The sequence below is a fragment of the Ammodytes marinus genome (genome assembly GCF_949987685.1).
Source record: "Ammodytes marinus genome assembly, chromosome: 1".
NCBI lineage: Eukaryota > Metazoa > Chordata > Actinopteri > Uranoscopiformes > Ammodytidae > Ammodytes > Ammodytes marinus.
The window spans coordinates 17,339,393-17,353,724 of NC_137230.1; the positions used below are offsets into that span (position 1 = coordinate 17,339,393).

The 14,332-nt window shown below is 41.1% G+C and overlaps 1 protein-coding gene across 1 annotated transcript in view; it reads left to right on the forward strand.

Annotated features, from left to right (window-relative positions):
• Positions 1–14,332, forward strand: part of phlpp2 (PH domain and leucine rich repeat protein phosphatase 2) — a gene marked incomplete at both ends in the record, with an annotated part of 33,386 nt that overhangs the window by 8,432 nt on the left and 10,622 nt on the right. Inside the window, 4 exons of the mRNA XM_080039714.1 lie at positions 6,742–6,932; positions 7,544–7,669; positions 10,709–10,863; positions 12,375–12,521. Coding sequence (XP_079895840.1) covers positions 6,742–6,932; positions 7,544–7,669; positions 10,709–10,863; positions 12,375–12,521 — 619 coding nt within the window. The remainder of the gene's footprint in view (positions 1–6,741; positions 6,933–7,543; positions 7,670–10,708; positions 10,864–12,374; positions 12,522–14,332) is intronic.

A 14,332-nucleotide genomic window follows, 5' to 3' on the forward strand; every position in this document is an offset into this window, starting at 1 on the left:
GCCATGCTGCCACACTTAATAACACTCAAATCTCAACAGCTTTGTAGTAAAATTTTTGCCTTTTGTGGACTAGTCACTCATGAGCTTTAATGACTTTAAAAAAAAAACATTTGAAACATTCCAATTTGTCCAGTTGTAAAAATGAAATTGTCTGATGTGTATGTGAGGGTTAGGAGACATTCGATGCTCTGCTAGTAAAAAAACAAAAATCAATCCTCGGCTTGATGATCATCATCCATCAAAATCACAATTTGGGTTTTTAATGCCGCAGTGGTGTGTTTGTCTGACTTTAGCTAGCCTTTAGAATGAAAACAACTGTTCCTTCATGTCTGCTTGGTGATATCGCTGATGTTTGTTTGTTTAGCTGTCAGAGAGCTCAAGATCACTATAGGCCTCGGTCTTTATTCCTCCTAGTCCTTTTTGTGTCCAGTGGAAGCTTAACTGTTGCTTTCCCCATGCCAAAATGGGAAGCGGTTGGATCTTGGCTACTATCAGTAGTCAGGCCACATTGGTCAGTCTAGCCAGGCCCCTTGGAGACTTCCTGCCTTCTTTTGTCAACTCATGGGAAAAAGAGGACCAGAGAGCGGGCAGGACTGGTACTCAGGCACTCTTTTGACAGCCCGCCGAAAGTTGAGAGCACAACTTGATTTGCTGCCCTTAGAGCTTGAGAGGTATTAGTATGAAGTACAGTGACTCTTTTGGAGTATAGCTTGCGGATTGTTTCGGTTCAGTTGACTGGTCCCAGTGCAGTCAGCTGCTGGTGTGTTCAGGAGCTCTCCAGTCACAAGGCTTCACTGCCAGTAGACCTCCATTTTTTTTTTGGCTGGCACATGGTAACCCTGGTTTTCATTCCCACCCACTGTGGTGCTGTAGGTGGGCTGTGATGCATTGTTGAAAAAGCACAACAACAGCCTTGTTCTGAGATCCCGCTCCCAGGTGCTTGCTTGTCAAACAGGCTGTTGTCAGGGGTGATGGTCTGACTCAGCAGATCAGGGAAACTGTGGTCCATCAGTGAAGGCTACAGATTCCCCTACAAAACCAGCCGATGTGGTTCACTCACTGCATGTGTCAGCTCTGCATTTTAAAAGGCTTTAAGGAACTGTGGCAAAAAGTATATTAAAACAATTAAACTGCAGCATTTATTTCCCCAGAAACGGCAATGGTTATGAGTCTGTGTTCTACAGATGCAAATAGATGGGCATGCTTTTATTTTGTGTGTAGTTGTACTGTACATACACATTTTCTTATTTGCATTGCGTTTGCCGGTTTTATGGCCTTCTTTTCTCTGAGGCCATGGACGTGCAATGCAGCAGGTAATTTATTAAACCTTTCCCTCCTCTTATTTTTTTAGTAAAACTCATCTCGAACTTTCTCCACCCTGCTGCACCCTCACACACACACACACACACACACACACACACACACACACACACACACAGACACACACAGACACACACACACACACACACACACACACACACACACACACACACACACAGACACACACACACACACACACACACACACACACACACACACACACACACACACACACACACACACACACACACACACACACACACACACACACACACACACACACACACACACACACACACATCCTCTTGCTGTGGTGCACACTGCATAGATGAAAACAAACGCGGACAAGGGAGTAAACATTTCTAAATGCTGACTTAATAAAAAGCGGTCCGAGTGAAAACAATTGCAGAGACTTGAGGGGCCCGGGGTTATTGTGTCAGGCCCGTGCAGCTGCAACACAGACGAGGCCTGCTGGGCCTCTGTTATACCTCTGCCTGGGTGATCTCCTGTCTCACAGCTTTGAGCCAGTGCTGCTGTCTGTGTGCAGCTCACGTCTGTCCCACTGTCTAATAACTTATTGATTTGACCGGTGCTGATTTACTAACGGAAATGAAACCTAAATGAAGTCTGTGGATGTCCTGAGCTGTGATGACATTGACTGTTAACCGATGTCTGAAACTCTGAGGCCCAGTGGCTTATCACTGAGAGTCGTAAAAATAATGTCCTGGAGGAACACAATCACAAAAAACAAACAAAAAAAAACCCACACACAACCAAGCACAAGGTTGCTTCTTCATTTCATGCTATGAAGGGGATAAATAATTGGTTAAAGGAACACAAAATGGAAAAGCAGTTACACTGAGATTTAAGAGAAAAAAATGTAATTCTCTTCAGATCCTGGTTCCCAAAGAAATGCCCAGAGCTACAGAGCTGTGCGGAGGGCCGGCTCTTTGAGTGCTTTCCCTGCCAGCTCCTCGTAGTGTATACTGTTTCTTTGATGGAGCTCTGTTTCTCCCAAGGATTTCCTCTCTCTCTCTCATTTTAAAACCTTGTTGGCAGGCTGTCTGTCATCCTGGACTTGTGGTCAGTTTTCAAGTCGGATTGCACTGTATATTTCTTATTTTTTTATTGTCATCTGTATTCAAAAGCAGTTTTCAGATTTGCCTCTTCCATCTGCTCCATGAACAGTGCAGGCTTGCTGTATTTGTTAGCAGAATAGAATTTCTTGCACAAAAGTTATTATTATTTTTTATTTAATTTTTTCAAACAGAGGTAAACATAGACCACCATGGCATCTGGATGGTGGGTTGAATTTGAATATGCTGCCAAAAAGAGCTTTTTGTACTGAGTCAAATCAGACTGTGTTTCCGCCTCCACTGACCCCCCACTGCATGCTAACGCAATCTATGCAATCTTGAGCAAGACAGAAAAAAGCTCTCGGATACAGGGAGTATTGTGTTCGACTGGAGTGGTCAACAGCTGCCTTGAAGTCATCCAGTATGTGATTAAAAACAGATAAGAAAAAAAAAATCCATCCAGTGCAAGATCAGTTACTGGAAACCTTTACAAAAAAGGAGATCGAAATTGGCACAATGAAGGGCTTCTGCATTATATTTTCTTAATGAATAATTAGGCTGTAAACAGTTAGAACACTTTGTGAGTAATCATTACAGTTTCTTAGAACTCAAAGTAATGCCGTAAAATGTCTCGGTTTGTAAAAAAAAAAGAAAAAAGAACAAGAAACAAGGATATACAGTTTATATAGATATTTTAGGAGACCATTATTTTTGACATTCTCATATTTTAGAAGCGGGAACTACTAAATGTTTGACGTCTTTAGTTGAACGAAAAATATTAGTACATTTCCAAAAATCCTTACATTTCTGTACATCAACTTATTAAATAATTGACAAATTGTTGCTGTTTTATTTATAATAATTAATTATACAAATTAATTAGTTCATAGTTATAGTAATATAAAACCAAGTAATTGCCCCAAATGTGTTCTTTCGTAAAGGAGCTATTTTTGACAAAATAATTACGCATTCCTTTTCTAGTCCTTCACCATGTCTATATTTGTCAGTTCACTTTCTCTGTATTTTGTCTATTCTACCTTTCCCTTTTTCAGTTCCTCTTTTTCTCCTGTATCTCTGTCACCTCTCTCTCTCTCTCTCTTCCCTTCTGTCCCTCTCTCCATCTGTTTTTCCTGTCCATAGTTATTCTTCAGTGATAAGGGAGGAGAATTTGACCTGGCGTGGCCTTGTTACTCATCTGGCATGTCATGTTAAGCAGGGAGGGTGACACAGTTTTGCTGGCGTGTGAAGGCTGCAGCCTCACTCGAGACAAACAGAAGAGAGATAAGGAGTCGTCACCGTCAATGCTGTCACCCATCTCACTCTCCCTGTGCTTTTGGCAGCCTCTCCAACTATGTGGTTGAACATGTTGATGATTAGTTTAGTGGAGGCAGAAAACAATGTTAAACAATATATCTACCACCATGTTTTTATAAACCCCTCTGCAGACACAGGGAATGGGCCACATTGTTCGTCATCCATGGTGATGGGATTGATTTGAGCAGCGAAGGTTGCTGGAGACAGTATGGAGGTTTACCTACTCCGATTGGACTTTGGTTTTGTGAACAACCTGTTTCCCATAGCAACTAACAACCCCAAGGACCTTGAGGGATATCCTGTTTGTTTTAGAAGCTATGGCTTGGTAATAACAGGCCAATGATTTTCAGATGGGTGGTTGTATTGATATGGATGTGCCAAAAAGCAATATGTTGTGGATGTGTGGACGTCTTTATGCTCACTCCCTGAATGTGCACTTTTCGTATATGTATCTAATTAATATCTCTATTTATATACACTCTGAAGGCTTCTTGTTCTCAATGTACTTGTTAAAAGTGTTATTTTAAAGGACAAAGTTAAAGAAAATGACAGCTGGAATATCAGAATATTAATTAGCAGTTTAGCCATTTCACCAACCAAACCCCTTCTGACTTGTTTAAAATCGTTCATGCAGTATGGAAGTTCAGAACATTGATAAGCTAGATCTGAGTTTAGCATCTGGCCCAAATTGAGTGCTCTTAAGAATGTAGCCCCTTGACAGCGGGACAACTAAATGTGGAGCTTGCTCGTTTTAAGTCATTTACTGTGAAGCCAGTCAGAGCATCTTGTCAACCTGTGTCAGTTCACAATGAGTGGGTGTGTGATGATGAGTTTTTTTTTAAGTGGGCACTGAAGCGGCCAGTGTTTTGCTTAATTACTTGTTTTATTGAACATATTATATTTGGTTCATTCTAACTTATTCTTCCAGTAGTGCTGGGTATGTTTAAAAAGTTTTGAAAATATTTTCAATACTGCACCTGATCTTGGGTATGTTCCCAAAAATCAAAACAAAGCTGAACTTTTTGTCCATATGTTTTATAAGAACACAGGGACAAACTACCCACTGACCCTGTGACGGCTTGTGTCTCTAATTCTCTCCGAGTGAGGGGACGCCCAAGGATCAGCCACTGCTATTGATCCGCCAGCCAGACAATTTGTTGTCAAAAGCACTTTGCTTGTTCACCATGAGTTTCCCTGGTGAGGAAAAACCGTGGCAGCCTTTCATTTCATTTGGATGCCCTTGTGAAGTGAAAGGGAAGGTGCTGAGAGAGAGAGAGAGAGAGAGAGAGAGAGAGAGAGAGAGAGAGAGAGAGAGAGAGAGAGAGAGAGAGAGAGAGAGAGAGAGAGAGAGAGAGAGAGAGAGAGAGAGAGAGAGAGAGAGAGAGAGAGAGAGAGAGAGAGAGAGAGAGAGAGAGAGAGAGAGAGAGAGAGAGAGAGAGAGAGAGAGAGAGAGAGAGAGAGAGAGAGAGAGAGAGAGAGAGAGAGAGAGACTTGCCAATGAGAGCCTCTGAGTGGGAGGCAGCATAAGTTGGTTTGAAGAAAAATGTAACAACAGAGGACAAGAGGCTGAGGCAGTGTCTCCTCGCTGCTTATTTGACCTGCCATCAACCTGAGTGTTCTTGAAGCCTGGCAGAGACAGCAACATTGGGGTGCAAAATTGTCATAATTTAATTGAAAAGAGTGAAATTTAATATGACAAAACCCTGAGTCATTGATCAATAAGACTGATGCTTCCGATATCTTAGGCTTGCATTTCAAAGAGAGGGAGCAAGGAGAAAGAACTTGGATAATTAACTGAAAGGGTCCATTAACCCATTGATGACTATGGCAATCTAGGATGCATGTCCTTAATGCCTGAGGGTTTTCTGAAAAAATAGTACGAATTGTCAAGTCTACCAAAACCTTAATATCTAAGCCTGTGTAGCACATAGAAACATGAAATAAAATACATTTAAAAGTTAAGGTTCACAGGTTTTTTTTAAACATGCTCCCTTAGCGCTTACAAACCAACACATTTTTCTGAAAATCGTCAAAATTAGATGAATTAGAAAATTATTAAATATTGTTAATAAATAGATGCAATGTGTTGTGTGATTTTCGTCTGTAGTCTATAGTAGACCTTGATTCTGCACACCAAACGCCACTAACTGTTCTGTCGCCGACATAGCTGGCGTATTTTTTTTATTATTTTGTTTTATTTTTTTATTTTTATTTTTTTTGATTGACATGATTTTCGGCAAACCACACAACTTTTGGGTGGTCACGTGGTCTTAAAAAAATCAACAAAACCCACCTCATGTGTATTTGAACCAATGACAGTGCATTCTATGCTGGGAATGCCATGAAAATTAGATAAAGTAATAATGCTGCGCGACGCAGCATCAGGCAGGAGAGCCAATGTGGCATCGCGCAGCAGCCGTCATCAATGGGTTAAGAGGCTATGACTTAGATTTCTGTTCAGGGTCTAAAACTGACTGAACCTGCCAAAAATCGGACCTGAACCCTTACATTAAATTAGAAAATGACCAGACCCAAATCCCACAGTTACCAACAAAAAAAGGGATTTTGCATTGCCTCTTATAGCATTCCTCTGCTAAGGACTTCATTTAATAATATGTCTTATTAATGGAGTTTATTGGAGAGACATTCTTTCCTCTTACTTTAAGATTAACTCACTTTTGATTGTGCAGTGAGATATATCCAGATGTACAGTAAAGCATATATGAGGTAATGGGGCAGTGTCCATCCTGGGTGCTGCTGATGTCAGATCAGTTCCTGGAAAAACACTAAGCTTAAGGGCTGATTAATCGACAGGTGATATCATACTGACCTGTGTGTGTATCTACATGACTTCATCCTCTGGAGTCTTCCATCCTATGTGTGTGTAAGTGCAGAAAACATTTGCTGTTAATTAGCTGGATTTGTTTTATCACGGGGGGATCTTGCGCATTAGATGGATGTCTGGTAGATCTACACTAACCTCAGTGTGTGTGTGTGGGCTCCCCCCCCCCCCCCCCCCCCTCCCCCCTAGAGCGTCCAGTGAATGCAGACCAGCAGGAGCGGACCCTGCTGAAGGGCGTGTTCAGTGTCAGGAAGGGCAAGTCGCAGCTGCACAAGTGGGCCGAGCGGCAGGTCATCCTCTGCGGCACCTGTCTGATCGTGGCCTCCGTCAAAGACTGCCTGACTGGGAAGATGCACATTCTGCCCCTGGTGGCAGGGAAGGTGAGAGTTCAGGGTTTGGTAGATTATTAGAGAACCCCCCTGAAGGATTATTAACCTTTTCGCTTTCCCTGGTGGTAGAGACTAGAGTCCACACTCCTGGCTGGCTGATCAGAGATACATGACTGTACAGTACACACATGACTCAAGCGTCATTTAAAGCACTGCATCTCAACTGTGTGGGCAACTGTCTTTTTAACTAATAAAGCCATTATACAGCTGATGATGTTAGTGTTCACCTCGGACCGAAAAGTTATATTATGTAACTTCTGCTGCCTCCAGTAGGAATTCTGGGTAATTTCCAACTGAAATTTTTTTTGGGGCGCTTCATGGGATTTTTCTGAGCCTCTGCGCCAGTGTCGGGGGAGGGGGGGATGACACCAGTTTGTAAACGCTGCCATACTGAGAAATACAGAGTGTTTTGTGGAGATGATAGGCTTGATCAACTTTATTTCAATTTGTTTGGCTATGGCTTGAATGTAACCGACATTCCTAAAATGATAATAAAAATCTCTATTATTGATATGATAATTGCAATAATGAGTTAGAATAATCAGTGTTTTCCATTTGTTTTCTCTCTCCTCACCAAATCTGTCCATTTCCTTTGTGTTGAGGTGGAGGAGGTGAAGCGGAGACAACACTGTCTGATGTTCAGCTCAGCCGGATCACAGGCCCAGACGTACTATGTCAACTTCGACACACTCGCAGACTACCAGCGCTGGCATCGGCAGGCATCAAAAGTAAGCCAGAAACAAAGAGTGTGTGCAACTATGTGTGTGGGACACAATATGCGTCTCCTTTGTTCCCTCTCAGGAGCAGTTTGTTTGTTCACAGCTAGCCCCCTGTGGGCTTGTACTTAAATCCCATATAGGATAGTGGGGCTGCTGTTGCCTTCTGCCTGTTTAGGAGTCCAATCAGAAACGGCTGTCTGATTGGCTCCACAGAGGCACACTCTCCACGGCGTCTGGCTTTGATTGAACAGCATACCTCTAGTCACACTTTATTTTCAAATGTTTTATTAGAGGCCAGAGGGCACTCGTATAGAGTTTTTCTTCTAAATGCCCTCAGCAGTAGAGTTTATGTCACAGTATATAAATCACTGTTGATAAGGGGTTGCTAAATGACCCAACCTCATTCTCTATTTGTGTTATATACTGTGTGTCTTTCTGAGAATCATGCCATGTGTTGTCAGCGGTTCTTCACCAAAACATTGTTTCTGTTCTGCTCTGCTTGCTTTGTCTCTAATATCCTAATTAATGGCTATTGTGCCGTAGCTCCTTCCTGGAGCTGAACAGCCTCCGCGGAGGCAGAGCTGGCCTACAATTAGCCATGGAGGAGAAAGACAACAGATCAGAAAGAAAAAAAGAGAATAGAATTCTAATTCCAATTAGTTTCAGATTGATATCCAGGATCTCTCTCCACCATGGTGGTATGGATTACTGGGTTAGAGTAGCCTGGTAGCGCCCTGTGTTTAGGCCCAGACACCAGGTTTCTATGGAGACTTGAGAAGATGACTTATGAAGGTTTTTGGTGGATTTGGGTCAGTGTTTACGGTACATTGTGTGTGTGTGTGTGTGCGTGTGCGTGTGCGTGTGCGTGTGCGTGTGCGAGAGAGGGTGTCAGCAAAATTTGTTTGCAAGAAAGGACTGAATGCTGTGGATATGGAAGATCATGAAATAGGAGTTGGTTTGTACGAAATGTATGGAATATTTTCCCTTATATGATATTTACTTACAAACAATTTTTACTTACAATTTACAGCTAATAAGTAATTGCTACAGTTTATTTCAAATAGAGGAAACCATCTGGTATTGAGTAAATGTTAATGTTTATTTAATATCCAAGAATATGAAAGGAAAATAGAATCAGGACTCATACTATGTAAATGTGCCATTTATGGTCTAATGTAATTATACAATGAGAAACGGCTATAAAAATAGTTGCTATCTAATTTTGCAATATGTGATTTGCTGAATCCGGCTATGAATCTGGTGGAGAGATACAGTATGCAAGAATATCATGCCATTAACATATATGAGTGTGTGAATGATTGAATCGCTGTGAAGTGCCTAATTGATGATACACTGAGTGGACCAAAGCAACTGCTACAAATTCCTGAGCTTCCATTCAGGCTATTATAGCTTCTAGCACTCCCAGTCCCATCCCTTAATGAATCTTTTAAAGAGAAATTGCTGTTTTACAGTGGCTGGCAGATGAGTAGTTTTGAGTAGTGGTAGACGAGCAGTTTTGTGTTTGTTATCTCTCTAAAAGCAGTGACGTGATGTCACGCTCTGCTGAGCAGCCGTTCCATTTTCTGCGCTGCTGCACAGTGTGCAGCCTTGTAGTTAATGGAGGAGACTGTCTTCAGACTGGACTGCACGAGCGCTTCCACAAAGCCCTCGATGATGGTTGCTGGCCTGTAAACAATCATCTCTGAGATGATGGAGGCTCAGTGCGGGTGCATTTTATGCAAGAAAAATAGGAGGCGAAGCTGTGTTACTGTACTGTTACAGCAGTAGGGGAGTGGGCTATGCTAAAACAAGAACAAAATCCCTCATAAAGGGTGCTGTCATACACTCTTCAACACTCACACACATAGTATTGTACTTGTGAGGACATTGTGTGTCACATTCATTCCCTATAGGGACTTACTCTATCTTAGTCAAACGCAATACAATTCAACAGCATCACACCTCAAACTGCAGCCTTTAAAATGACCCGAACATTGATACAACAACTGTATCCAACAATTTCAACAAAGACCTTATAACTGTTTGGATGATGAATTATTGTAGGGCTGTTGTATTGGACTGCATTAGTTTTAAATAGCTGTACCCAATAAACTCAGTGTACGTCTCCACCTGTTTGCTAGGGTCTGACTGTAAGAGGCTCATATTAAGGGTTGCTCTGTTACTTTCTTAATTCATGATGACTATATTTCCCTTGAAGATAAACTTCATTGAACTGGAAACTGGGGCATTGTCTGAAGTAATGCATTGGCAAGGCAGCTTGCTGGTTGCATAATCTCAGACCGTTGCTTTCACTGTCCATTGTCTCAGCTTGCTTGAGGAAAAAACTATTTAAATGGTAGAGTGTTGGATGTATTTAGGGTCTTGGAGTTCACGTCAAGGAGTGAGTTATTAGGGTGCCCGCTGCCTGACTGTTTTAATCAAATGCTCTTACGATTGCGACGGTGCAAGAATGAAAGGAGTTTTATGGTCTTGAATTTGAGTTGAGGGTAACACTTTACTATAAGGCTACATTAATTGATAGTAAATGCGTACTTAACACTATTAATGGTTAGTTAATGCATAGTTACTAACTAACTGTTAATGTTTAGTTATTACACTTAGTCAACGCTTGGTTAAGCTTGATGATAGTTAAGCATTAACTAAGCATAACTGTAGTTAATGTTTAGCTAATTATAATAGCTCATTAACTAAGTAGTTTATTAAATGTTAATTCATTAATGTACCGAATTGAGTTTTAGTTTTCTAAAGTAGCTGTCCATGCCACATGGGAATACTGTCAAATCAATTTACTTGATGTCGCTTTTTAACTCTCTCTCCTCCTCTCTCTCTGTGTGTGTGTGTGTGTGTGTGTGTGTGTGTGTGTGTGTGTGTGTGTGTGTGTGTGTGTGTGTGTGTGTGTGTGTGTGTGTGTGTGTGTGTGTGTGTGTGTGTGTGTGTGTGTGTGTGTGTGTGTGTGTGTGTGTGTGTGTGTGTGTGTGTGTGTGTGTGTGTGTGTGTGTGTGTGTGTGTGTGTGTGTGTGTGTTAAGGTGGTGGCTCAGACAGTCAGCCTGGTGGACCTGTCCTGCTACAGCCTGGAGGCGGTGTCTGAGTATTTATTTTACAGTCAGGATATCACTCACCTCAACCTGCGACACAACTTCATGAGCCTCCAGGGGCCTGGAGGCCTGCTCAACCTCCCCAGGTAACCACACCTACACTTTATGTACCTGAAGAATTGTACACAAACTTTTGCTGTCACTTTATTTATTTATTTACTCACATTACAAAACTGATTATATTTTCTTTAGTATAGGAGATACAGTAGTACTTGTGAGAAATGTATGCAGTGATCTAAATAAGGTGAAAAAGACGTGCGTTTTATTTCTCTATTGTGCCGCTGCAGGCACATGAATCCCACTGCATTTAGTTTTGCGTGAAAGTAACTCTGGACATTTGTGGACATTTGTTGCTATATTGGGCAGAGCTTGGAGTTGGCAAACTCTGCCCTTGTTTACTGATGAAAGTTGCTCCCAGTAACCGTATAATGACACAAAACTGTGTATATGGTTGAATTGAATGACTGACAGTCAGATTGAGTGAAACGGTGCCTTATCATTACAATCCTGTAAAAATAAATTCTCCAGACAAATATTGTGACCTCTCAAAGGTTGACACAGTAAAAGCGCAGTATGTCATTCACACCAGTCTTCTACAATGAACACGGCTTTCCAGCTACTCAGGTGTTTCATTGTTAGACTGTGACATGATTTCTGTGATGTAAGCGTGTAATGTGCCGCATGTCTTGCTCATCACACACCTTGTGATCCCCTTTGAGTTATGCCAGATGTGTCTAAAACAGAGAGGGTTCCAGCTGTGAGCCATCCACGAAACAGGGCAGGAATGTAACTGTATGTCCAATTCTGCTCTGGAAACAAAGCTTATTAAAACAAGTAGATGCAATAGAATTGATGATGAGGCATTTTATGGAGGAGCAAACACCCAGTAGTAGAGTACTTCAAACTCTGACCATCAAATTAAGTAGAGAATGTATAAGTTAAATCCAGTGCTTACAGACACACTGGCTGACTTTTTTCAGCTGCTTCCAAAGTCGTCTTAATTACATGGTGCAAGACCGACCCCCAAATAACTACACAAACAGTGAACTTGTGGGGAATTCATCTACAGTGTCTCATTTCCACATCTTGGTTTTTATCAACTTGTATAGCCTCAGCTGTTAGTTTCCCATGTATCTACTTCTTATTCAAATTCCTCATCAACTGAATTCTTCTGAGGAACAACAAATAGCTCTGCAGAAGCGACCGTGCACTGACAATGTGGACCACAGTGGCATGTCAGCTTATGGTGCTTAACTGTCTCATTACATCTTACAGTAGTTTCTCTGCTCTTTCTGAACATCCCAGTGTGCTCAGCCAGTCACCTTATTTTACCTGTATGAAAGCAACAACAAACGAAAACAAATGTATGTGCCTCTTAGTTTAAACCTTTATTATACTATCTATGGTTTAATTCGTAGTCTTTGATTAGTGTTTGGTTGCAAGCACTCTTTATTTACAGTATATGTACTTTATTTACCTTTATCTGGTACTGGACTAGTGCTGGATCACAATAAAGGGCTGTCAGGTGTGTCAGACTATGTTAGTGTTCACATTTCTGATGTCATGATCATTTTTGCTTACTTTTCTTTTTCTGTAGATTTTCCCAGCTGAAAAGCCTGAACTTGTCTCACAACCGTCTGGGTGTGTTCCCCGAATGTGTGTGTGAAATCCTCACCCTGACTGAACTCAACCTGTCCTGTAACAGTCTCCACACCGTCCCTGTGCAGATAGGAAACCTTCAGAGGTGTGAAACACTGACACACTGAATACTGAAGGGTATATAGGCTTCACTTTGGGTAAATCATTTAGAACAGGCATAAACCATAGATAGTATAATAAATGACGACGTACACCGAGTTAGCAACATTAGCACGAGCCAGGAGCTAGGCTAACAGCACTCGCTCTACTAGTTAGCCTACCGGTAGACGAGCTCAGGCTCAGTCACGTAATTCCCTGCCTCCAGTTTGGTCCAACAACTCCAACAGAGCTGAACATATTCTTAATATCACCTCCGAGCACCTGAGAGAGGGCATTAAAAAGCTCATAGCTGAAACAAATGTCTCCTAGTGTTGACTAAGGGCTGAACTAGCTGATCTCAATGTATTTGTAATAATGTTAATTTTATTTTGGTCTACAGACTGAACATTTTATTAACAGTAATACATGACAAGGGAGGACACATTCAATCTATAAACACTAATTTAATAACCTATCATTTTGAATATAAATACATATATTATATAAAATATTTAGAGCAGGTTTTTATGTTAATGTGCAACAGTTGAATAAAATGATTAAATACACTTTGTAGCTGCAGTAATGTTTTGGGTGGAAGAGGGGACCACAGCAGCTCATGATAGTACCATTCTTACACTCCTTGACCAGTTGTTGTAACTGCTCAAATACAAAAAAAATATCAGTTTTTTTATAGTCCAATATCACAAATAACCATTTGCTTCAGTGGGCTTTAGCCCATCGGTGGTCTAAAGAGTAGCTGAAAACCCTATATGAGTAAGGGTAGATTCCATAAACACACAGTGCACTCAAATTGATGTTGGGTGCCTAAAAGTAGATAAGTAATTTCAGCCGGACTCCAATTTATTCTTTAAGAAGAGAATCTACACAGTAAAAGCGTGCACAAATTGCAGTTGAGGTTACCTTCAGGACCCAATGCCTGTGTATTTGAGTTAAACATTACTAGTCATAAACATGCCATTTAGGTGCACTACACACAAAAGGTAAATAACTGAATCCATCACTGCCCCACAAGAACCTGTCCGTTTATCGCATGTAGGGTGGCTGTGGAGGTCAAACCATGACAACTTTTCACAAAACAAATCAGCAAAAGCCAAAACGCAAATACATTTTTTGATAGATATTTTATATACAGTCAAGTGCGAAAGTTTGTGAACCCCTTGAACATTTTGGAATTTTATTTATTGTAACCATCATTAATTCATTTTTATCAATACCAGTATTTTTTATATGAAATAACAGATGTTTGTTTATCAATTCAACATTTTTCTTTTCCAGAAATCAATTGTTAAAACAGATAAAACAAATTATTTGACGAATGTTGTATGTGCAAAAGTTTGTGAACCCTGAGCTGCATTGCTTAAATGGAGCAGGTAAACACAATCAGATGGGCCAAATTGAGTCATGAAATGGACCAATGTAGTGAGAGATCTTTAGGGAAGAAATTGGGCGGCACTAGATACAACAGAGATAAAACCAGGTCAGTTTAGGCTCACCAAAGTGAACCCATACAGGTCAGACATGCTAAAAGGGGAAACAATCTCAGAGGATCTCAGGAATAGAGTTGTGATGCTGCACATTTGTCTGGGGACAGCTATAAATTATTTTAAAAAAAGTTTGAGCTCCATCGGTCCACCGTGAGGCAAATCTTCTACAAATGAAGAGCTTTAAGAGTGACTGAACATCTGCCTAGAAGTGGACTTCCTTCAAAAATATCCACAAGCGCCACAAGATAAGTGATTTTTCAGTTAAAAGCCAACCCAAACATTACATCTGGTGATTTGCAGACCTCTCTTGCAG